This window comes from Pseudorca crassidens, chromosome 15 (genome assembly GCF_039906515.1).
Source record: "Pseudorca crassidens isolate mPseCra1 chromosome 15, mPseCra1.hap1, whole genome shotgun sequence".
Taxonomy (NCBI): domain Eukaryota; kingdom Metazoa; phylum Chordata; class Mammalia; order Artiodactyla; family Delphinidae; genus Pseudorca; species Pseudorca crassidens.
In genome coordinates this window covers 37,713,218-37,737,059 of record NC_090310.1, presented here as the reverse complement: position 1 = coordinate 37,737,059, position 23,842 = coordinate 37,713,218, and the positions used below count along the sequence as shown (strand labels likewise).

At 50.8% G+C, this 23,842-nt stretch overlaps 1 protein-coding gene across 6 annotated transcripts in view; it reads left to right on the top strand.

Moving 5' to 3' along the window:
* MAPK8IP3 (mitogen-activated protein kinase 8 interacting protein 3) overlaps positions 1-23,842 on the top strand; it is a 47,910-nt gene that overhangs the window by 1,771 nt on the left and 22,297 nt on the right. For all 6 annotated transcript variants that reach the window (XM_067707051.1, XM_067707048.1, XM_067707050.1 and 3 more), the window contains 4 exons: positions 14,711-14,831; positions 16,986-17,056; positions 17,327-17,418; positions 23,032-23,173. In XM_067707051.1, the coding sequence (XP_067563152.1) occupies positions 14,711-14,831; positions 16,986-17,056; positions 17,327-17,418; positions 23,032-23,173 (426 nt within the window). The remainder of the gene's footprint in view (positions 1-14,710; positions 14,832-16,985; positions 17,057-17,326; positions 17,419-23,031; positions 23,174-23,842) is intronic.

The following is a 23,842-nucleotide window of genomic DNA, read 5'->3' as shown; positions in this document are numbered from 1 at the left end:
GGGAATACCACTTACCTTCATTCATTCACTATGAAATATTTAGCCCTGTTGTCAGACCCAGGTGGATTCAGGGGACCTGGGTTCTCATTCCTGCCTTGCCTTTGTGACCTTGTCCATGTCGCCTGCCCCCCTCTGGATTTTGATTTTCCTTCAGTCATATGAGTCAGTTGCCCTAGATGATCTCTAAGCCCTGACATTCTGTTGTTCCAGGCATTAGGTGATGGCTTTTTGGTTTATGAATGGGAAGTTTCTTATTAAATGAGCTAAATTCCTTTTTAACTAATTTGGATTAACACATTCTTGATTTTAGTATTGAAATGGAAGACTGTTTCAGTATTTTGGCTTTTTCTTAAGCTAGGGCAGTTTATGTTCTCCTAGTTTGGTTTAAAGTATGTTTATAAAAATTAAGAGTGCCTTGTATCGTTCCTACTTACGGTGGTTTACGTTGATCTTGGGTTTTTTCATTCATCTGTCAAGAGGCTCTTGCCTATTGATTGGGGTGCCAGGCTCCACCAAAACTGATTTAGAGCTCTCAACTTAAGGGAGATGCAAGAGCTCGTAGGATTTTAGAGTTCAGAGTGGCCATAGGCATTTACTAGGGAAAGAACTGGCCGCAAGAAGGAGTGGGGGTGGACCAAGGTCACATGCTCTAGAAGAACCAGGCCAAGACGCAGTCTACCCTGACCCCTGGAGTGGGCTCTTCGTTCCACTGCTGTGGGAGGTCAGAGAGCGTACCCCCAGAAGACGAGCTCTGGGGCTCCCCTCACTGGCCGTGGGGCAGTGGCTGCCTCCCTCATGCTGGGCAGCACCTCCCACTTCTCTGACTGCTCTCAGCGGCCATTTGATGCCTAACTGAGGTTTTGAGTAGGTTTGTTTTCTTTCACTATGTACCGATGTGGTCAATATAGTGGACGAGAAGGAACTAAAAGGAGAAAGATGGACAACCTTAAGGCTAAGAATCATAACCATCTACCTTAAAAATTTGCTCTGCGTGGATGAAGCCCCTGCTCTGCTCTGCATGGTTCAAGTGCAGCCGCAAGCGAGTGTGGTTCTGGCCTCCCACTTACGCCCTGGACTAAGAGCTGAGGGTGCGCATGTGGTATGGAGGAGAGTGCCCTGGAGGCCGAGACCCATCCTTGCCCCAGCTATTAAGAGATGCTGAACAGAGAGCCACAGAGTGAACAAAACGCTTGGCTGGCCGGCATAAAGGCTGTGATTTGATGCTAAATAGTATGCCCTTGGAGAGACCTCATGTGATGTTACAACCAAGAAAAGGGCCAAAATCTGTAACCATTTTGGTATTCTAGCTCATTTACTAAATCCAGTAGACATTCATTTTCAGTTTTGTGGAAAAGACCAGTGTACACTGTGGCCTGGCTTCTTTTTCCACACAGGGCATGAGATCCTAGATGTGTGTCTGATAACACGGGAGGCTGAACAGCATGGGCTGCAGGCGTGTGCGTGATGCAGAGTAGCTTCTGCCTCCCCGGCCACTCTGCTCAAGAAGGCTTAGTCAGAGCTGAGTAACCTGAGCCGCCTGCAGCCTTCCTAGCACACAGAATCTGCAGATTTAAAAAGAAAGAGCCTTGAGCAGAGCAAACACCTCTGCCCGCTACATCTTGCCTGTAATAACCGCAGTGAGAGATTGCGAGTCTGTTCTGGTCCCAGGGTGACTCTCTCGATGGGAGTGACGGTAGCTAGAGGTGGTGGGGTCCAGGGAGGGGGGCCAGGCCCCAGAGTTTGCAGATGCTTGAGTGTCAGCCTCGCCTTTGGGAGCTGCACACCCTGTGACCAGTCTCCTCCTCTCTGGCCCCACTGGCCGCTTCTGTAAAGTGCGTGGGTTGCCAGACGTGGCAAGTTTCTTTCATCTCAAGTGCCAAGTCCCGTGATTGGCTGTTGTTTGCCTGGAGAATTGCAGCAAGGCAGATCTAGCCAAGCCAGGGAAGAGCACATTGATGGGGCAGCCGCGGGTGGCAAGCGTGGGGCATCTCAGTCTCTGTGCGGGTTTTATGCTTGTCATCGAGACCAGTGAGTCCCGCTCAGACTTGCAGAGCTAAATGGATGTTGCTGGCTTCTAAAACCTCTACAGAGACCTTAAAAATGCTGAAACTGTATCCAATACAAAGTTTTGAAAACCCACTGAGTTCTTTCCCATTAGAAAAGAAGGTTGGAAATGGGCATTTGACCAGGATGGCCGGGACCGAGTGGGCGCCCCTGGGCAGTGCTGCCCACCGTGGCCCCCAGGGAGGAGGGAGCAGAGGACTCCATTCACTCCAGTCCTGAGCAGCAAAGAGCCTTCCTCGCAGGGATCAAGTATTAGGCTCACAGGAGGAAAAACAGTGTTTGAGAGACAAGCTGTGAGTTTAGTAGCCATCATTCACCTTAAAGTCTTCTTGGCCCTAAGGAAACTACTGGTAACATTCCCCACTCATCACAAGCAACTCAAGTGGACGTTCTGTCCATGAGACATGGCTGTGGGTATTTGCTGATACCTCAGTGTCTGGTGCTGTGTAAGGAAAGCATCCAACTGGAAAGTTTTACCCAAAACTGTGTTTTTCTAGTTGTACAAAAGTAATGCATTTTGTAGAAGAATATTTGGACAGGATGAAGCTGGAGGGGGCAGAAGCCATCATTCTACTCTATAGAGATGATCATTTGGCATTTTTTTTAATAAGTGAATTAATATATTGAATCAGAAGTTTTTCTTCTTGTGTCCCATATTACAAATAGTAAATTCACCCCAGCTTAGACAAAGTATGCAATTTCTTCTGCTGCCATGTTGTCGTATTAAAAGACAGGTTTTTGTTTTGTTTTGTTTTGTTTTGGGTTTTTTTGGCTGTGCCACACTCAGCATGTGGGATCCCAGTTCCCTGACCAGGGATCAAACCTGTGTCCACTGTGGTGGAAGCGTGGAGTCCTAATCACTGGACCACCAGGCAAGTCCCAGGGCAGTTTTTTTCAATTGTTAACTTTTTTTACATGAAGCCATTAAGATTTGGTGCCCAGAGCTGCCTTTCCTCGTTGCCTGTAAATACTGGTCCATTATAGCTCTCTTACTAGAGTCACCAGGAGTACAACAGACTCTCCCTAAAAAATGGGAACAAATAGGCACAGGAGAGGGCTTGCCTGGTGGTGCAGTGGTTAAGAATCCACCTGCCAATGCAGAGAACATAGGTTCAAGCCCTGGTCAGGGAAGATCCCACATGCCGTGGAGCAGCTAAGCTCATGCACCACAACTACTGAGCCTACGCTCTAAAGCCCGCGAGCCACAACTACTGAGCCCACGTGCTGCAATTACTGAAGCCCACGCACCTAGAGCCCCTGCTCTGCAACAAGAGAAGCCACTGCCATGAGAAGCCAGCACACTGCACTGAAGAGTAGCCCCCACTCGCCGCAACTAGAGGAAGCCCGCACTCAGCAACAAAGAACCAATGCAGCCAAAATTAAATAAAAGTAAATTAAATTTAAAAAAACAAAAAGCAAATAGGCACAGGAGAGCAGAGAGAGGCGCTTTCCAGCCAGAGAGAACAGAACATGCGGAATAAGCCCCACCGCCCTGCCAGGCTCACCCAGCGGGAACCCTTGGAACCCTCAAGGCCCTGTGGTGGCCGTTAGGCAGCGGGGCAGGGACTGGGGCAAGTTAGTTCTCCCAAAACTAGAATTTCTAAGTTAAATTTTAAATCTTTTTTTAAAGTTTCTGTTTTGGAATAATTTATAGAAAAATATAGAAATAATTTATGGACAATCTCACCCAGATTACCCAAGGTGAACGTTTTTCCACATTACTCTTCTCTCTCCATCTCCCTCCCTCCCTCCTGCTCTGCTAAGACCTGAGGGCTCCTGCAAGTCCTGTGGTGTCCTCAGTTCCCTATCGGCTTCTCACTTTGTGCTTTTTACAACCTTGATGATGTGATATCACAGGCCAGTTATCTTGCAGGATGTCCCTTAGTTTGGCTTTCGTGTGACCTCATGACCAGTTGCAGGATGGAAGCTGGGGAGGGACACTCGTGTGGGGGGCAGGGTCCCTTTTCCCAAGGGTGGTCAGCAGCCAGACGGCTCATGTTACAGGCTTTTGCTCTGTTGAAAGTCAGGGCCCCAGGGGTCATCCTCACAACCTCCCATGTCCAGTGACTCACTAAGTCCTGGCCATTCTTTTGGCCTGATTTTTTTTTTGTTGTACTTTTTGTGCTTCTTTTTTATCTCCTTTGCTACCATCCTGGCTCGAGTCACCACTGTCATGCTGCTCCCCCAGCCACTTTCTCCCCCTCCCAACCCTTCTGTGGCATGAACTGGTCCGCAGGCAGGTCCCATCTCCCACTCTCTCTTGTTCGGTAACTCAGTCAACTAAGCATAGTGAGGGCCAGGCTTGCTGCCGGGGATGGGTCTGTGCTGCCCTGATGCAGGTGCTCGGATGGGGAGGTCCTGCCACACTGTCAGATGGTGAGAAAATGGCAACGTGGGATGGAGAGCGAAGGGTATGGATGGGAACAGAGGAAGGGACGCTCCCAGGAGGAGACCGCCTTCTCCCGGGGTCCCCAGCACCCACCCCCCCCAGCACCGCGTGCCCTGTCCCCTGCCCTTCCACTTCCTTCTGCCCCCTCTGCATGTACTTTTGCTGCGTACACCTGACTCCCTTGCGTCTAGCACCGTGACATTCAGATGTGGGTGCTCAAGTGAGTCCCTGTCACCCCAGAGTCCCCACGTGGGGGCTCTTTCCTGGTTAGCCAAGGGCAGTGTCCTTCTGGTTCTTTCAGCCCCAAGGCTGGTTCTTTTCTCTCTGACACATGTCCCACAGAGATGCCAGCTGCCTGTGCGTGTGCAGGTGAGGAAGGAGGGCAGCCTTTCTCTGCTTCCACGTGCTGCACCGAGCTGTTGGTTCCTGGAGGGCCGGAACCAACTTTCTGTGGTTTTCAGCCATCCATCTGTCCAACACAGCTCTGTGTGAGGACGGAAATTTCTGTTCTGCTGTGTGTCCACACAGGGCCACTGACACTTCACATGTGCCTCATGCAGTTTAGGATGAGTTTTTATTTTTATGTCATTTAAATTAATATAAGTTTTTTTTTTTAATTATTTATTTATTTATTTTTGGCTAGGTTGGGTCATCGTTGCTGTGCGTGGGCTTTCTCTAGTTGTGGCAAGCTGGGGCTACTCCTCATTGCGGTGCGGGGGCTTCTCATTGCAGTGGCTTTTCTTGTTGTGGAGCATGGGCTCTAGGCACACGGGCTTCAGTAGTTGTGGCGCGTAGGCTCAGTAGTTGTGGCTCCCGGGCTCTAGAGCGCAGGCTCAGTAATCGTGGTACACGGGCTTAGTTGCTCCGCGGCGTGTGGGATCTTCCCAGACCAGGGCTTGAACCCGTGTCCCCTGCATTGGCAGGCAGATTCCCAACCACTGCACCACCGGGGAATTCCTTAAATTAAGTTTAAATACCCACACGTGGCTGTGGCTAAGGTACTGGGCAGTGTAGCCGTGGACGGTCTAGCTCAGTCACTGTTCTGTAAGGACAGGCAGTAAATGTTTCTTTGACCTGTTACATAACGTCAGGCAAGAAAGGAAGATGCTTAAAAGTTGGGGTGTTTTTCTTCAGTGAACATGTTCTAGAAAGAGGGGAGACCCCAAAGTGTAGTGGGTTTTGAAACAGGAGAATAGAAGAAAATATTGTGAGATGAGGAAAAAGAAAAAAAGCATTGCAGCTATTTAGGAAACAACAGAGAGGTGATGAAATTCTTGAAAGGCTGAGAAGAGGTCTGGAGGGAAATCCCAGCACCTAGAAAGCAGCTAGTGCTTACGGCGCACCATGAAATCTTCGACCATAGGCTTCAGTTCTGTTCTGTTCTTTCTTTGTAACAACTTTGTTGAGGTCAGTGCACTAAGCTGTACATATTTGAAGTGTGCAATTTGGTGAGTTTTAACACGTCTACACCCGAAAAAACATCCTCACAATCAAGATGATGATCTCCATCGTCCCCACAGTTTCCTTGTGGCCCTCAATACTCTCTCCCCGCTTCCCCCATCCCTAGGTAACCACGGTCTGCTTTCTGTCACTGTAGATTGATTTGCATTTTCTAGAACCTTATATAAACTGAATCCTGCAGTGTACACTCTTTTTTTGACTGGCTCCTCTCACACGGCATAATGATTTGAGATTACCCAGGTTGTTGCCGTTCTTTCATTCATCCGTTCATTGCTAGTGTAGCCTGCTGTGTGGGTGTCCATCCATCTCCTCTGGTGGAGCAGGAGCTCGCCGTCCACACCTGCGCCCTGTTTCTCGGGGCCTTGGGAGGCTCCGGCGCAGCCTGTCCTGCATGCAGCTGCACACAGGGAGCCCCGCTGGAAGATGGTCAGGGAAACCAAGCGGTTAGAATCAGTTGGTGGCTGGCTAGCGCTTCCTAAGAAAGCATCCCTGTCACCAGGGTGGGAAAGGCTCGACCCAAGGAAAGGAAATATACACAGACACTTAGAGCCCGCGGAATCATAAGTCAGTTACCTTCTTTTGAATGCCTCTCATGGGCAAGAGATTTGGGGAATGCCAAGATCAGTGGAGTGGACCTCCATTGGCGGGGTTTGTGAGACAGGGGTCAGGGCATTTGGATTCTGATTATCTACAGTGGTGGGTTCAAGGTGATGCCTTTTGTTCAAGTTCTCTGGGTGCCCTTCCTTCCACTCAACTTCAGCTTGTGCTCCTGCTCCCTGACCTTCCCACGCCGGCCTCTTACCTCTTCCTTCTCTCAGTGAATTGGACCCAGATCCAGGCGGGATCCCATGGATTCTGCCCAAGCTTGTGGCCTCGGGTCTTCAGTGTACGCTTCTGGACAGCGAGACCCTGTGTCCACCAAAGGGCGACCATGGGCGTCCTCAGGTCTCTCCTGTTAAATGGAGTGAGAGGGATGTAGAAGCCAGGTGGATTAGGAAGTTGAAGAAATCAGTGTAAACTGCTAAGAATGCTTCAGAGATGGACTTCCCTGGGCACAGTGGTTAAGAATCTGCCTGCCAGTGCAGGGGATATGGGTTCGAACCCTGGTCCAGGAAGATCCCACATGCTGTGGAGCAACTAAGTCCATGTGCCACAGTTACTGAGCCTGCGCTCTAGAGCCCGCAAGCCACAACTACTGAGCTCGCGTGCCACAACTACTGAAGCCCTTGCACCTAGAGCCTGTGCCCCACAATAAGAGAAGCCACCACAATGAGATGCCCACGCACCGCAATGAAGAGTAACCCCTGCTCACCACAACTAGAGAAAGCCCATGTGCAGCAGCGAAGACCCAATGCAGCCAAAAATAAATAAATAAATTAATTAATTAAAAAAAAGAATGCTTCAAAGAACACAGTCTAGTTAAGAATAACTTCTCCCAGGGAAATTTCTCCCAGGACGGGGCATTTATAGTTTTCATCTTATCTTCCTTTTTCTTATTTCCCTCCAGAACCAATCATGTCGTATATCATAAATAATATAATAAATGTAATGTATATTTTAAGATACAAAATATATATTAGTATCTAACATAAAATACTTAAATATGTAATATATTAAAATATGTATTTTTTACAGACATCTTTCCTATCTTACCAATTCTTTTTTTTTCTTTTTAATATTTATTTTATTTATTTGGTTGCGCTGGGTCTTAGTTGTGGCAGGTGGACTCCTTAGTTGCAGCTCACAGGCTCCTTTGTTGTGGCATGCGAACTCTTAGTTGTGGCCTGCATGTGGGATCTGGTTCCCTGACCAGGGATCAAACCCGGCCCCCCTGCATTCGGAGCATGGAGTCTTAACCATTGAGCCACCAGGGAAGTCCCTATCTTACCAATTCTTGAAAATCGGTGTGAGTTAAACCAATGCCATTTGTTGGGATTCATCTCAGGCAGATGCTGAACCAGTGGTTCCTTTAACCGAAATGAGGAATCTATGCTTTTTAAAAAATGAATCCAACCTTGTTCTTGGGTTCCTGCATAGTGGCCTGATCTCAGACGTATGTCTAAAACTTGAATGCAGAAATGCCCTTCCCTCCCTCTCTGTCCACCTGCCCACACTGCATTTTAGATGTAAATGGTAACAGTCATGGAATATGGGAAAAAGCTGGGGAAAAAAACCTCTGAGGTTTGAGGTCTCATGAGTTCAGCACCCCTGTGAGCACCCAGTAAATATTTGATCATGATGGGAGTGACCGACAGGAGCAGGGAATTACCCATCCATAAAGGGCATCTCCCCTGGGAACAGCCTGTGCCCAGCACCCCAGTGCACCACTCTGCCTAAGATAAAAGACCCAAAAAGAGCATTTTTCTTTTGGACATTCACTCTACCCCCTCACCGCCAGGAAGGAATTACATGCAAAAGAACAAAATCTTTGATTCCTGTTTTATTTCTAACAATTCAACCAGAATTGAATTATTTCCTATGTGTGACCCTGGCCTAAAGGACATATAAGAGGAAAGGATTGGATTTAATGTCTTAATTTACCTTGCCTTTAATTAAAATAGCCTTCAATTATGAAAGTTACCAGAATTCTAATGATTATGTTATAAAAGAGTGTTTACCTAGTAATCTCTCTTGCATTCTGGGATTAGGAATGCTGGCTTCTGTTGTCTTAATTTTATATTTGACATGAAAAGTCAGTTTATTTCTTTTTTAAAAAATAAATTTATTTATTTTTGGCTGCGTTGGGTATTCGTTGCTGCGCGCAGGCTTTTTCTAGTTGCAGCGAGCAGGGGCTACTCTTCATTGCAGTGCACAGACTTATTGCAGTGGCTTCTCTTGTTGCAGAGCACGGGCTGTAGGCACACGGGCTCAGTAGTTGTGGCTCGCAGGCTCTAGAGCGCAGGCTCAGTAGTGTGGTGCGCAGGCTTAGATGCTCTGTGGCATGTGGGATCTTCCCGGACCAGGGCTCAAACCTGTGTCCCCTGCATTGGCAGGCGGATTCCTAACCACTGTGCCACCAGGGAAGTCCTGAAAAAGTCAGTTTTATTTCTTAAGTTTGGTTTTATGCATTAGTTAGATAGAATGATCTCATTCCATGGGATATTGAGAAAAGCTTCCTCTGGTTCCTGGAGTTTTGGAAGTTCCCACACTCTCAGGTTACTTCAGTATGTACCTTGAAATTCACCAAAAAGCAAATTCTGAAAACCAGTTGAATTTAATTTTAAAACAGAGCAATTTGTTAGTAAGAGGGAGGGGTAGAAGTATATCTTAAAAACAAAATCTAAAAAGGGAATCATGGGGGCTTCCTTGGTGGCACAGTGGTTGAGAGTCCACCTGCTGATGCAGGGGACACGGGTTCGTGCCCTGGTCCGGGAGGATCCCACATGCCGCGGACCGGCTAGGCCCGTGAGCCATGGCCGCTGAGCCTGCGCGTCCGGAGCCTGTGCTCCGCAACGGGAGAGGCCACAACAGTGAGAGGCCCGCGTACTGCAAAAACAAAAAAAAAAAAGGGGAATCATGTAGTAGATTGGTATTTAGCAGTAAGAATCAGGTATTTCCTAGCTCAGTGTTCATGTTAAGACACCTGGTACCTTTTCCTCAATTGTTAGTTGCTCCTCATTGCTCTTCGGGAGGCTCAAAAGATTTGTTGTGAGGTGGCCTTAAACCTCTGTGTGTTATCAGGTGCTAAGTGACATTTTGACTAGACTCGGTTAGACAGATGACAATTCCAGACAAACTCAAATCTGTAGTGCATGTAATTGGCGTGTGTACGAGTTTTTCACTTTGGCATGTCTCGGACGGTAGATTCCTTCTGTTTCACAGTCCAGCAACAGGCAGACCCACTCAACCCAAATGCTGTTAAAAATTTTATTCTTCTCATTTCCATTCATACTGGATAAATTGAATTGGACAAATTCAATAGAAGTTGAAAAATGTTTAGCTTTCTTTTGGACGACTTCCTTATAGAGATAACTTACCCTGTCCCCCACCACTGAAAATTCTTGATTCTCTTAAATCTAAAGTAAATGATCTGTAAATAAAAATATTTTCTGCTTCCTTGAAAACATCTATTGTTTTGTGACTCTAACCCAGTTACTAGAGTTCCTTCCTGACACCTCCCCCGCCACAGCTGCCCCCCTCGTTTTGGAGGAGAACTTGTATTTTCCTCACTTATTCATTTAACCACCAACCACAAAGCCCCTGCTTTATTCCATCAACTACTCCTTACTTGTCCAGGTGATTCTTACTTCATCCCAAGTCTAGCCCCAAGCATTTCCTCATAAAAAGCAATGATTAAAAAAAAAAAAAAAGCAATGATTAAATGTCTGTTTAGTCTTGGCCAGGCACTGGTCCTTCACGTTATTTATCCCTCATAATATTTGATGAAGGTGGCATTGCATCTTCCATTTCAGTTAAACAGTTAGCTTGCATTTCTGTTAACTAAAATTACTGTAATAACGTTGAAAGAGTTTTTTCAGGAGGGGAAGAAAGAGGATGCCTTTTAAGCTGTAGAATAGCATATTGTGTTTGTGATGTTTTCGTGGACTTGGAGCCCCTGAGATGCCCCCTAGTCAGCTCTGTCTGGTTCGATGCTGTCCCTCAAGGTAGCGGGGAAGAGCTGTTCTTCCCCAAATGCCAAGTGCGGTGGTCGCCAACCTGCAGAGCCTGCAGTGTCCCGGTGTCCCAGTGTGTGATCCAGCCCAGCAGGGAAGCTGAGGGCTGGCCCTTTAGTATGCTGGTGGTCCCTTGTGGGTTCCTTGGGGCTTTTTGTTCATCTGGGGAGTTGCTGCCACGTGATTGTGATCGTGATCACTCACACCCCTTGTCTGCAGATGGTTACTGATGACTGACCATTCCCATCACAGGACTGTCCCTTGGCTCCAGGATTCCTTGTGGCCTGGGAACCACAACTGTCCTGTGCGTTCATGTCTCCCTGCCACTTGGGGTGCCCTCTGCCTTTGGCCTTGAGGACATACATGTACACAGCTTACCTAGATGTTTTCTCTCTCAGTTAATGTCTCAGTATTTCCTAGGGCTGAAAGGCCTTACAATATCATAACATCAGAGGATTTCTGCATGTCACCTGGTTTGGGGCCAACTTCGTCAGGGATCTCAAAGCATATCGGTTGTTTTATGGCATGACAAAGCTTTTTGGGACTGTCATCTACATTGGATTTTAACGATCACCTATCAGGATAGATTTAGGAACATCTGTCTGACCTTCTTAAGAATCTGGAGGAATTCCCTGGCGGTCCAGTGGTTAAGACTCCACGCTTCCACTGCAGGGCCCATGGGTTTGATCCCTGGTCAGGGAACTAAGATCCCACATGCTGCGTGGGGCAGCCAGTCATCTTTCATATAGAAATCTTTTTAGCTGGCTCTCAGCTATGAAATGCAGGTAATATGATGAAATACCGATGGGAATTCTAGAGAAATGGTGTTAGCACCACAGAACGCTTTTCTTTGTGTAAAACTTTGGTTCTCCAGCTTGGAGGTAGGACAGGGCTCAGTTTACAGAAAGGGAGCATTTTCCATCCTCCAGCCCCAGTCGCCCCATCATTCAGCTCTTCACTGGCTCAAGATGAGCTTTCCATTCAGCCCAAGTCCAGCCCTGAGCATTTTGTCATGAAAAACAGGGACCCTTCCTGAGGACCAGAGAACTGATGCTTTCTGACAGGCAAAATGTTGATTCAAAAAATAAATATATAAGTGATTCAGGATGATTCTCAACTTAATCTAGAACAATTCACAAGTGGGAGTAACCAAGAAAATACTGAAAAGGAAGAGTTAAGAGGGTAAATGTATATCAGCTATTAAAAGATGCTATTACACTACAAGTTTAAAAAAACCTTTGGGGACTTCCCTGGTGGCGCAGTGGTTGAGAATCTGCCTGCCAATGCAGGGGACACGGGTTCGAGCCCTGGTCTGGGAAGATCCCACATGCCGCGGAGCAATTAGGCCCGTGAGCCACAGCTACTGAGCCTGCGCGTCTGGAGCCTGTGCTCTGCAACAAGAGAGGCTACGACAGTGAGAGGCCTGCACACCGCGATGAAGAGTGGGCCCCGCTCGCCACAACTGGAGAAAGCCCTCGCACAGAAACGAAGACCCAACACAGCCAAAAATAAATAAATAATCAAATTTTTTTTAGAAAGTGATTAAAAAAACCTTTGGTTACTGGCTCAGAAATAGACCGAAATATGTCTTAGAAGGTACCATATCATAAAGGTAGCATTCAGAGCAATGAAGAAAGGGTAAATTATTAAGTAAATGGTGTAGAAGTAAGTAAACTACTGTACACACACAGACTACATCCTGGGAAAAGTACTTGCAGCGTAGAAGACAAATTCTTGAATGGGTCTAATAAGTCCTTACAAATTGTTAAGAAAAATAACCTGTAGTAGAAAATCGGACAAAGGACATAATGAGCTGTTAGATGTAGTGTATATGACTAATGAATTTATTCAGTCTCACTAGTAATCCAGGAGCTGAAAATTAAGACAGTTATGCTCTGCCGTTTTCCCACCTGTCGGGTTGGCAGCACAGAGGCCATGGGGGCTCCGGGAAGGGCGCCACCCGACCTGGGGGGTGTGGGCTGGGGTGCCTGTCTGGCCTGGGGAGCAGGATGCCACTGGGCAGATACACAAGTAGTAACAATAATAACGGACGTTTTAAAGCAGCCTGAAAGTCCAACAGGAGGCGATCAGTTGAGTAAACTATGCTCTGCAGACACACACCGACAGGGGAACACACAACTGTTAGAAGTAGGAGTGGCAGAGCACAGTTCTCAGTGTGGAGAGACATTTCCAGTGTAAACAAGTGAATAAGTCAGGTCACGATACCGTGTACAAAATGATGGCACATCCGCTCCACACACACACATGTCTGGAAGAATGTCACCCAATTTTAACTGACCCTCTCTGGTTGGTAGAATTATGGTTTTGTTGTTGTTGTTTCTTAACCATTGATAGCATGGCAGAATTACGTTTTTTTAAAAGTATTATTTTCACTTAACACTCTCTTCTGATTTTTCTACAAAAGAATATGTTTATATCATTCTTTTAATTTTTTTTAAGTAATAGGAATTAAAATTACCCAAGTTAAATAATTTCTTTACCAGCCAATTAATAGCATTTGTTTATTCTTCATATGCTGGTCATGGCCACAGTCATTCAAAACCGCTTACTTTAAATTTTTGTGCCGCTGCACCATTTGTGTGCATTTTCCTGGCAATGGGGCGGGTGTTCTTCATTTTAGTTAAGTTGTGAGTGATGTCATCAATACAGATTTTCTTTCTGATGCACCCCCGCCCGCTCCCGCCCCGGTTGTTTTTGCCCTCTGTCACTGCACTGGGTGAGTCATCCTTTGGGCAGGAGCCCCAGTGCTTTTCAGCACAAAGACCTCTGAGAAGCCGCTGTAGGAAGAAGCGTCTCTGGGGCCCAGAGTTGGGGTGGGGGACTGGGTGCAGTTTTTACAGGAAATACAGCTATGGCCACCATGAACTCATTGCCTCTCCCAGACACCCAAAACCTGGAACCAACAGCCCGTTTTATATTCCCATCTTCTGCGACACTGTTAGTGTCTTAAGAACCCAGCTGACATTTATGCTTCCTACAAATGAAATTTCTAATATTTCCATTTTGTACGCTGTAAAATCAAGGCGTTAACAGTTCCCATCAGGGCTGTTGCAGGGCTGTGGCCTTCAGGCCATCACCTAGCCAAGGGGGGGAGGGGGGCGCGGTTTGCTGCCCAGTGCCCATCCCCCCAGACCCTGCCTTTACCCTGGGCTGTCAGTGTTAACCTAGGTCTCCTCCTAAGAACATTTAGGATTTTCTTTTATTTTACAAAGTGCTTTCTTTTCACTTGATTCGATAGTAATTTTGCTCAGAAACTTACCATATAAAGTGCAGGTTCCAAATCTAGGCCAACAACCCCCCATCTTGTTTTTAAAAGAATCGGGACAGTACTATGCATTGCCGGTTACTCCACGAAGGATGGCTTCCTGAACTGAGCAGTGACTGAGATACAGTTTAAGAGGAAAGTACACCTGGCCTCTTTATTTTTATTTTTGAAAATTAGAGACTTTTTTTTTTTTTATTTATTTTTGGCTGCATTGGGTCTTTGTTGTTGCGCGCGGGCTTTCTCTAGTTGCAGCGAGTGGGGGCTACTCTTTGTTGTGGTGCATGGGCTTCTCGTTGCGGTGGCTTCTCTTGTTGTGGAGCACGGGCTCTAGGCGTGCGGGCTTCAGTACTTGTGGCACGCGGGCTCTAGAGCGCAGGCTCAGTAGTTGTGGTGCACAGGCTTAGTTGCTCTGCGGCATGTGGGATCTTCCCAGACCAGGGATCAAACCCATATCCCCTGCATTGGCAGGCAGATTCTTAACCACTGCGCCACCAGGGAAGTCCACACCTGGCCTCTTTTAGATGTGCAGTGTTGAGAGGAATAATATTACTCCATTGCCTAAGGACCAGCTACATAATTTGTGGGGCTCAGTGCAAAACTGGAAATGGGGGCCCCTTGTTCAAAAACTATTAAGAATTTCAAGATTAAAGCCAGCGTGTGTAGGCTTTTCCAACTTCAGGGCCCCGGGTGACTGGCGGATAGCTGGTTAGAAGGCTGTGGTATCTACTGTTGGGAAGCTCTCCACAGGGCTGTGACGGGTGGTGGACGGGAAGGGAAGCCGGCTCTGAGGTGCAGAAACCACATTCTGGGCCTGAGCGTGAGCCCTTCTGAGGGGCTGCTGTCATCTGACCGTCCCACATTCATGACGCCTGCTGTTTTTCTTCCTTGCACGTATAGAAATTTATTGAGTTTGAAGATGCCTTGGAACAAGAGAAGAAAGAGCTACAAACCCAGGTGGAACACTACGACTTTCAGACCCGCCAGCTGGAACTGAAGGCCAAAAACTACGCAGATCAGAGTAAGTCGCTAGCCCGGAGAGATGAAATTGCATTTTGAATGCATTTGTTGTTCTCAGACCAACCCAGCTGGGAGGGATGTTGAGAGCCTTTGATAAAAAGAGAGTGAGAAAACCCAAGGAGAGCCTTATCTTACTTTCATTGTGATTCCCTCAATAATTTGTTTTCTATCTTTACACTGCTCTGTATTTCCGTAAATGGCCTCAAATCCTTTGTGGAAATAAATAAAATTTATAAATAAGGCCCCTCTGATGACAGAGCACTTTTGCTTAGTGTTGCAGTCTGACCCAAAATTCACAGATCTGTGAACTTTGTGTGGCCCTTTAGGACAGAGCTCCTGGCTGCTGTCTGGGGCTCCTGTCTGTGAGCTGCTTGAGGAGCGGGTGCTCTTTTGTGACCTGAAAGTTGGGCCCAACAATGGTGCCCCTGTAATGACAGTTCCTAGGGGGCACTCATGGCCGACCAGGGTGCCTATGGGAACACCCTGTCCCTTTACAAGGAGAGACGAGGAAAGGGTTTTGTGTTGTTTTGTTTTTGTTTTTTGGTTTTTTTAAAATAAGAACTATTATTTTACCTTTAGAAGTCTTTGTTTAAACTATATTCTCAAAGTTATAACGACCCTGTAATTTCAGTTTTCTGTAATTAGTGGTTTTGATGGTTGAGACCTAGTTTGCTGCTTTACCTCATTACCTTGGATAACAGGTGCCTTCGTTCCTCTGGAAAGTTAAGATCATATCAAAAAAAAAAAAAAAAAAAGAGGGACTTCCCTGGTCGTGCAGTGGTTACGAATCCGCCTGCCAATTCAGGTGACGGGTTCGAGCCCTGGTCTGGGGAGATCCCACATGCCACAGAGCAGCTAAGCCCGTGCACCACAACTACTGAGCCTGTGCTCTAGAGCCCACAAGCCACAATTACTGAGCCTGCGTGCCACAACTACTGAAGCCCGCTCACCTAGAGCCCATGCTCCCAACAAGAGAAGCCACCACAATGAGAAGCCTGCGCACCGCAACGAAGAGTAGCCCCCACTTGCTGCAACTAGAGAAAGCCTGCTTGCAGCAATGAAGACCCAACGCAGCCAAAAATAAAATTTAATTAATTAATTTAAAAAAAAAATGGTTTGATGGTTGGGTCTATCCGTATCCCAAACCAAAACTGGAAACCCATTTTGCTAAAGCCAATACCCCCCGAGTGTTGTAGGTGAGCACAGCTAGTGGCAACACAAACACACACAAACATGCTAGTCTTTGTGGAGCAGAGGCAAACCGAAAGGCCCATTTTAGTTTTGCATAGATCCACCCTTTCTATAACTACACAGAATCCTTAATATTCCCTTTGCTTAGAATAATTTTCATGTGAAACCTTTTCATCTTTTCTTAGAAGGAAAACATGTAAACTCCAAGGTACAGTCTGAAGTTTTCCATTTGGTCAGCATCAGGGGCAAGGACTGAGGAGAGGGGAGAACAAGGCTGCTGTGTGTCCTGTCTCGCTCTGTACAGAGTTCAACAGAACTGACGTTGGAACAAAGGGCCACAGATGCAAGGTGTCTGAGGCCCGCAGCATGCTGGCTCCATGGCTTGGCTGTCCAGTTAGCCCGTGGCACTCAGGTGCTTCCCTGTGCCTCTTGGTCAGAGCACACGTGGTGGGGACCATCCTGGGTGTCACAGGGGTGACACAGCTGCCAGCCCAGAGGTGGCACGATCGTGACTTGGTCTTTCCAGCCCCTGGTCCGTGTGAGGGACACCTGTGTTTTCCATCCTGTGTTCAGATATTCTTCTCTTTAGTGTGTCTCAGAGGCTGCTTACTTCCGAATTCTGCCTCTGTCCACAAGCCACCTGCTCGTTCCTTGTCTACATGTGACACAGCGTGACTTAGACATAGAGAGCAAGGCTTGTGTGAGTTTTACCCAGCTCTGCCTCTCTGTAGCAGGATTGAATAGCCTCAGATAACCGCACACACGGTGATGCACCCAGACCCGGGCCCATCAGAACCGCCTGCTAGGGTCCCCAGGGTGTTTTGCGCTGATGAGGCCACCTCTGAGCTCAGGGTCCAGGCAGGGTTTGTCTGGAATACTCTGTCCCCCAGCAGTCAAGTCCAGAGAAGTACGTGCCCTGGAGAAGCGGGTTGTGCAGTTGACAAACATTGGTTGTGTTTTCTAGTTTCCCGGCTGGAGGAGCGGGAGTCGGAGATGAAGAAGGAGTACAATGCCCTGCACCAGCGGCACACAGAGGTGGGTATCCCCGCCACGGGGCCAGGGCCACAAGGAAGTGGTAAAGCCCCACACGTGGGGTTGGCTGCCGCCCTTGACTGCCTTTTCATTCCCTGGGGTTCACCTGCTGAACCTGAAAGCCCTGGGCCTCATGTGGCCAGACTCCCTTCCCTGAACTCTGCCTTCATCTCTCTCCGAGCCCAGTGGGGGTGAAAGTGGCACAGGCTAGAGGGGGTGGGCGGGTGGACCTCGTGGGCAGGGAGCACTCACTCGGATGTGTCGTCTTCACAGATGATCCAGACCTACGTGGAGCACATCGAGAGGTCCAAGATGCAGCAGGTCGGGGGGAACAGCCAGACCGAGAGCACCCTGCCGGGGAGGAGGTAGGGCGGGAAGCCGGGTGCCAGAGCTTGGTGCCCTCCCCCAAGAGGAGCCGTGGCCCCCACCCCCGACTCAGGGAGAGGGGTGTCCGGTCGGAGTGTGTGGCTTGAGCCGGGGTGTGTGCAGAGGACGGCACCAAGCAGGTGAGGGGCTGGGGTGGGGCTGCTGCGGGCCCGCAGGCCGTCACAGAGACCCAGGGAAAACCATGTAGTCCGTCCTAATACCTGCAAATTCTGTTTCTGAATTCGCCTACTCTGTAAAATTTATTTGTAGCCTCAAAATCACCACTCATGGCACTTTCACAGTCATCTGCAGATGTGCGCAGAGCAGTGAAAAATTTGAGTCACCCAGAGCACAGGGTGCCAGCTGAGGTGGTGCCAGGCGACGCTCCACCTCCTGCAGAGATGCCCAGGGATGGGGGCAGCGGGTGGCGCAGTGTCCTGCAAGACGCTGGGGTCCAGGGGCCAGTCAGTGGGGACTGGATGGAGCCCAGCTCTGGCCCCTGTCCTCTAAGACATGTTAAATACTTCTAGCACCTCGTTTTCTGTTTTGTAAAATAAAGGAAACAGTGTACCAGGATGAGTGAGGAATGGAGATTCTAATCTGTGTGAGATGTGTACCTACCTATGTACATGTTTCTTCTACAAGCAAACGTGTTTGCGGTGACTTTGTAGAATACAACCAGCTCGAATTGCGAGAATCGACTCTAGGTGGTAGGGGAGGCCTGCACACCTCGGTGACCAGCAGACACAGTCACACCCCGCCATGCTGGTTTTATTCGGGGAGCAGAGAGAAGCCTGCAGAGGCCAGGTTCCTGCTTCATCTTCATTCAGGATAAAACCACACCTCAGTACCCCAGGAGCAGATTGTCAGAGATCTTCTCCAGGGTGTTACCATGGGAGGCCATGGCTCCATCAGGCTGGAGGAGGGAGGAGATGCCTGAGGCTGGAACCCCAGGCCCAATGGATGGAGCTCGCCGTTCGTGCCTCTGCAGCTGTGGCCCCTTGTTCCTGCAGCGAACACCGGAAGCCCCAGGTCTGGTCACGAAAAAGCTCTATTTTCTCTGCACCTGTCTCCTTGATGGGTGATGTCTGCAAACAAGGAGATTCAGGCCCTTCCATTCTGGGCATCGTCAGCTACTCACTGGGCCATGGTGGGCGAAGCTGTTGAGTCTTCCAGTTTGAAAACGGAAAGTGTAATATGTCAGCGGAGACCTAGCAGGGCCTAGGAAGAGCAGTCATCCAGGGGACCACTGGCATGTTTTTAGACAGTCTCGCCGCTTCTCGTGGGGAGTAGGGGATACAGCTGTTGTGGATGCTTTCTTTCTGTAAATGTGTGTGCCCCAGGAAAGGGTATCAGGGCGTCATTAGCTGACCCCCCTGGCTCTGTGAGAATTAAGTGAGAGATTGTGTATCAAAGAGTGTGTTAAACTGCAAAACTCTTTGCAGATATTGTTTCTGGGTTAGTTTTATCTGAAGGTAGGAAATACCCATCTCCAAGCCACCGTTTCCCAACACACTGTGAAAGCCTCACTCCTGGCCCTTAGAAGTTGCTGAGGGAATTTCCAAGGAACTGCACCAAAGCCAACCTGGAATCGGGAGCTCCTCGTGTTGTTTTGGGGCTGCAGAGGCTGGCTGTTCGGGCATTACCTAGAGTTTGGGCTCAGGCCCAGATTCCTGCCCAGCCTTGTGTCCCCATCTGATCCTCCTCAGGGTGTCACCAAGGCCAGGGTGCACTTGGCTGTGTGTCCATCCTCTCCAGGCCCTGGACACTCTCTGCTAAGACACCTTCCTGAGCCCCACGGGGGTAGAGATGCCTGCCAGCAGGAAGGAGGAGCCTGGGGCTGTCAGCTGCGACCCTCCTGTGCCTTGGCAGTGAAGAGGCGCCTTCCTGTGTGTGTGTGTGTTGCGGGGCGGTGGCCGGAGCAGAGCTTGTTTGGGAAGCAGAGAGGCAGGGCTGCGTTTGGGCTGCCTCCATTGCTCTGTCAGCTGGCTAGAGACATTTAACCTCACTGTGGCACAGGAAATCGCTTGCCCCATGCTTGCTGCCACAGTGTATGAGACTCTGGGCTCCTGCTGGCCCTGTAGCCGCCCTTGCCCCGCCAGCCTGGACACTGGGCTGTGATGGAGATGTTCCCAGGGCCCACTGTGCGTCTCTGACGGTCCTGGGCCCACTTTCCGACGAATGGATGTGGATGGCAGCCATGCCTCCCATGTCCAGCGGGCACGCTGGTGGAAGGAGAGAAAGCACAGGCCTTCTCTCACTGCGCTGGGCGTTGGCCTCTGTAGGGCTCAGAGAGTGCAGACATCCCACTGTGGCCTGTGCTACTGCAGCAGATGAAGGGGAAAGCCCTGTTCTGCCCTCCTGGCCTGCTCTTCTCTGGGGTGTACCCCTCTAGCCACAACTCTGTATCCTTTGGGGACAGATGTGTGTCTGCCCATCTTAGCTTAGACTCTCCGGCTCCCCGAGGAGGCTCGTCCTTAGTGCCGAGGAGCTGCTGGCCACTGCTGAGCCCAGACAGGCACAGTTTTCCTTCAGTCCTGGCTTGGTTTTGTGAATCTGTGTGTCTTTAGAGTAAAACCGGTGGTGAGGGCTTCCATCGTGGCGCAGTGGTTAAGAATCCGCCTGCCAATGCAGGGGACACGGTTTCGAGCCCTGGTCTGGGAAGATCCCACATGCTGTGGAGGAGCAACTAAGCCCGTGCACCACAACTACTGAGCCTGTACTCTAGAGCCCGTGATTCACAACTTCTGACCCTGCGTGCCACAACTACTGAAGCCTGCGCACCTAGAGCCCATGCTCCACAACAAGAGAAACCACCACAATGAGAGGCCTGTGTACCGCAGCAAAGAGTAGCGCTCGCTCACCGCAGCTAGAGAAAGCCCACACACAGCAACAAAGACCCAACACAGCCAAAAATAAATAAATAAAATAAATCAATTAAAACAAAACAAAACCGGTGGTGAGCGTGCGTGGGCCCGTGAACATGGCGTATGCAATCGTGTGCCCTGTCACTGCACACTCGAGTGCTTGCGTGTGCCAGGAGCATCGTGGGGAGGACGCTCACCCACTGCCCGGGGCTGAGTGGGCGCACCCTGCCGTCCAAGCCAAGGGGGTGTGTGTCTGTGTGCCCTGTGTCCATCCTGCATAGGATCTGCGTGTTCCACATTTGTCTGTCTCCATGGGGACCTCCCTCTCCATGTGCGCACACATGCCCCCAGAGCCCCCAACCTTCCCTCTCTAATGTTGCCTTCTTGTCTTGCCCTCTGTGCTGTCCCCGCCGTGTGCTGGCCTTCGTCTGTCACTGCCCTGCAGTCCTCGCCAGTCATGGAGGAGAAGGTAAAGGCTGCAGCTGTCCCTGGGCCTCGGGTTGGGGGAGCTCGGATGGCTGCCGGAATCATACAGATTGGAGGCTCTGGACTTGGCGTTGACAGGGCCTGCTGCCAAGGAGAGGCAGGCGGGTCCCAGGCCCCAAGGCAGCCCTGAAGCAGGTAGCAGTGCAGGCCCCACTAGCAAACGTCCACCCGGCCTGCGGGTCGGGGCCGCATGTCTGCACCCCCAGGAGGTGGCGGGCAGGGGTGGAGACCCTGCGCCTGGTGTTAGGCAGCCCAGCTCAGTCACTTAGGACCCAGAGCCAGTGGCGTGACCTCTGCGAGCAGCGTGACGCCCTCGGGCTATAGCCTCTGAAGTGGACGAGCATTGGCGTCTCCCGGGGGAGCTGCAGGGCTATAACAAGAGGACACGGTGGGTGAGCCTTGGATGGGCTCTGGCCGGCAGTCAGCAGCACCCAGCGAATGCTCTTGAGGCTTGCGGTTGCGGGGAGCAGCGGAGAGGACGCAGGACTCGATCCTCGTGAGGATTTCCATCGGGGAGTGCGGCCTGGCTGTCTGTTGACGCATAGAGTCGTGGAGGCGGGCGATGGATACGGGCTCTCATCCTGGGGGGCAGGTGGCCCCACCCTGCCCTGCCGTCATGTTACCCTGTGGTATCTGGTGACAGCCTGGGCCGAGGAACCCCTTATGTGCGTCCCCCACCGAGGTCAGAGCTGGGCCCCAGGAGAGGCACCCCCATATGGGCACTGGGAGCCCAGTGGAGGAGCAGTGGTGGATGAGGGGCTGGGAGCCCTGAAGGAGCAGCCCACGGAGCAGTGGCTGCCTTCCCGGACGCCGAGGGCCTGGGGGCTGTGGTCAGAGAACAGCCTGGCGAGGACTGAGCCATGGGCTGCTGAGCTTGGGATGGATCTGCAGACCCAGAGCTTTCTAATTTGACGTCTGAGCTCTTAACCAAGAAAGTGTCGTCTGTCATGGGGGACAACGGCTGCATGAGGCACTTGAGGTCGTCAGCAGGAGACCGCCTTCCTGAGCGGCCGAGGCCCCTGTCCAGCCCTGCAGGCCTCCTCTGGCCCTGTCTCTCCCACAGCTTAGCCCCCAGAGGCACAGCCAGGTCCCAACAGGTCTGGGGACCCTGCTCTGCGGGAGGCAGTGTCTTCCTGAACAGAACAGACCCAACAGCTCGAGCAGCTCGGAGGGGCTTCCAGATTTGGAGTTCTCCTCCTGCTGCACCCCAGCCCCGCCGCCCTGGAGCCGTTGGGGCACCCCCAGAGAGACATTCTTCCCAGAGTCGTGCCTCAGGCAGCTGCCCGCCAGCCATAGGAAGTTCTGGTCATGGCGGCCGCTCCGCTCCCCTGTCCATCACCTGCATCCTCCAGGCACTGTGAGGAAGCCACCATCCTCCCTCCAGGACAGCCCAGCCTCTGGACCCGGCTCCGTGGGACCCCTGAGGAAGCCTTGCCACCCCTCCCACCTCAGCCCCTGTGTGTCAGGGATTCAGATGCTTGGCCTGAACAGCTCTGAGCAGCATGGACTCCATGCAGCCACCGACAGGCTCTGGGGCGCCATGTGTCTGCCCTGGGCCTGGGCTCCATTCCCTCGCCGCTAACAGCCCGCGGGGCATATCCCAGGGACTGAGCCCACGGCAGGCGGCTTTGAGCATCAGTCCAGCCCACTGGACATTCTCAGTTGGCTAGCATAGCTTTATAAGGTGCCTCTGTGGTGTCAGTGCTCCGTGACGGGGGGAACTGCTTGGGGCAAGAGAAAAGCGCCCCATGAGAAACTCCGTACCCAGGTCTCCTGAAAACAGTGATGGGGTGTTGGGGGAGGGCGAGGAACAAAGAACAGGGGAGAAAGGGTTGACTCCTCCTGGCTGGCTCCAGGAGGCAGAAGTAGGGCCAAGGAGGAACCAGACAATGCTGCCTGTGATGCCAAAGGGCCTATCACAGGCACTGCTGTGCAGGTGTCTGTTTACAATGGAAATAAATAAAAGTGATAAATGACAGTGTAACGGAGGGGAAATGTTCTATGGGATCACAGCGGAGTGGCGATGCCCTGAGCGGGTGAACACGCTGATTAGTGCGGCTGCAGGTCAGAGGGGTCTGAGGTCCTGTGTGCCTGGCCACCCAGAAGGTCACGCCCTTCCCTACAGCCCGTGGTCAGGGGCGTCTTTTAGAGCAGCTCCAGCTGCAGAATAAGCATCTGCATGTCCAGAAAGAGTTTGCAGCCCTGTTTCAGGAGCCACTGTCTAATCCCCCCTCTCCTTCTCTCCCCACATTTCAACAGGAAGGAGCGCCCCACCTCCCTGAGCGTCTTCCCCCTGACCGACGGTATGGTACGTGCACAGATGGGGGGCAAGCTCATGCCTGCGGGGGACCACTGGCACCTGAGTGACCTCGGCCAGCTGCAGCTCAGCTCCAGCTACCAGGTTTTGTAGCCGTGCTATGGAGTGAGGGCTCCCCGTTGCCCCACATTCTTTCAGGAGGGTGTGGCCGCAGCCGGGACTCTTGGCTGCTCGGGGACCTGCCTACAGCCAGGGCGTGCCCATCGGGCAGGGCTGAGCGTAGTGACCATCCCCGAACATAACCCAGAGCCTCGCAACCAGACTGGGCTTCACCCCACACGTGTTGTCCTTCTAGCATCTGAGGTTTGCACTCCAACCAGGAGAAAGTCAAAGGCCAGGGGTCAGCTTCTCTTCTTTGGGCTGTTCTTACCGGCCTACCCGTGCTAACCACCTGAGTTTGAGAAGGAAGACATCTTGGGTGTGCTCAGCTCAGCAGTGAGAGCACCCACCCTCCATCCCCAGCACTGGGGCCCTGGGAAGGCCAAGGGCAGGCACTTGTGCAGGGCCCCTGGGCACTTGCTGCCAGTCTTGGTCTGTGAGCTCAGCCCATCTGGTGAAGGCAGGCTGTGGCAGGACGGAACGCGGGCCCCATTGCTCGTTGAAGAGACCAGACCCTCGCCCTGGGTCTGGTGATTCCCCACTGAGGCCATCAGAGGATACCCTCTGGGCCGGGTCGAGCAGTGGATGTGGGCCCAGTCTTCCCCACAGCTTCCTTCCCGCCGCAATTCATTGCCGGCTGTCCTCCTGCCTCGC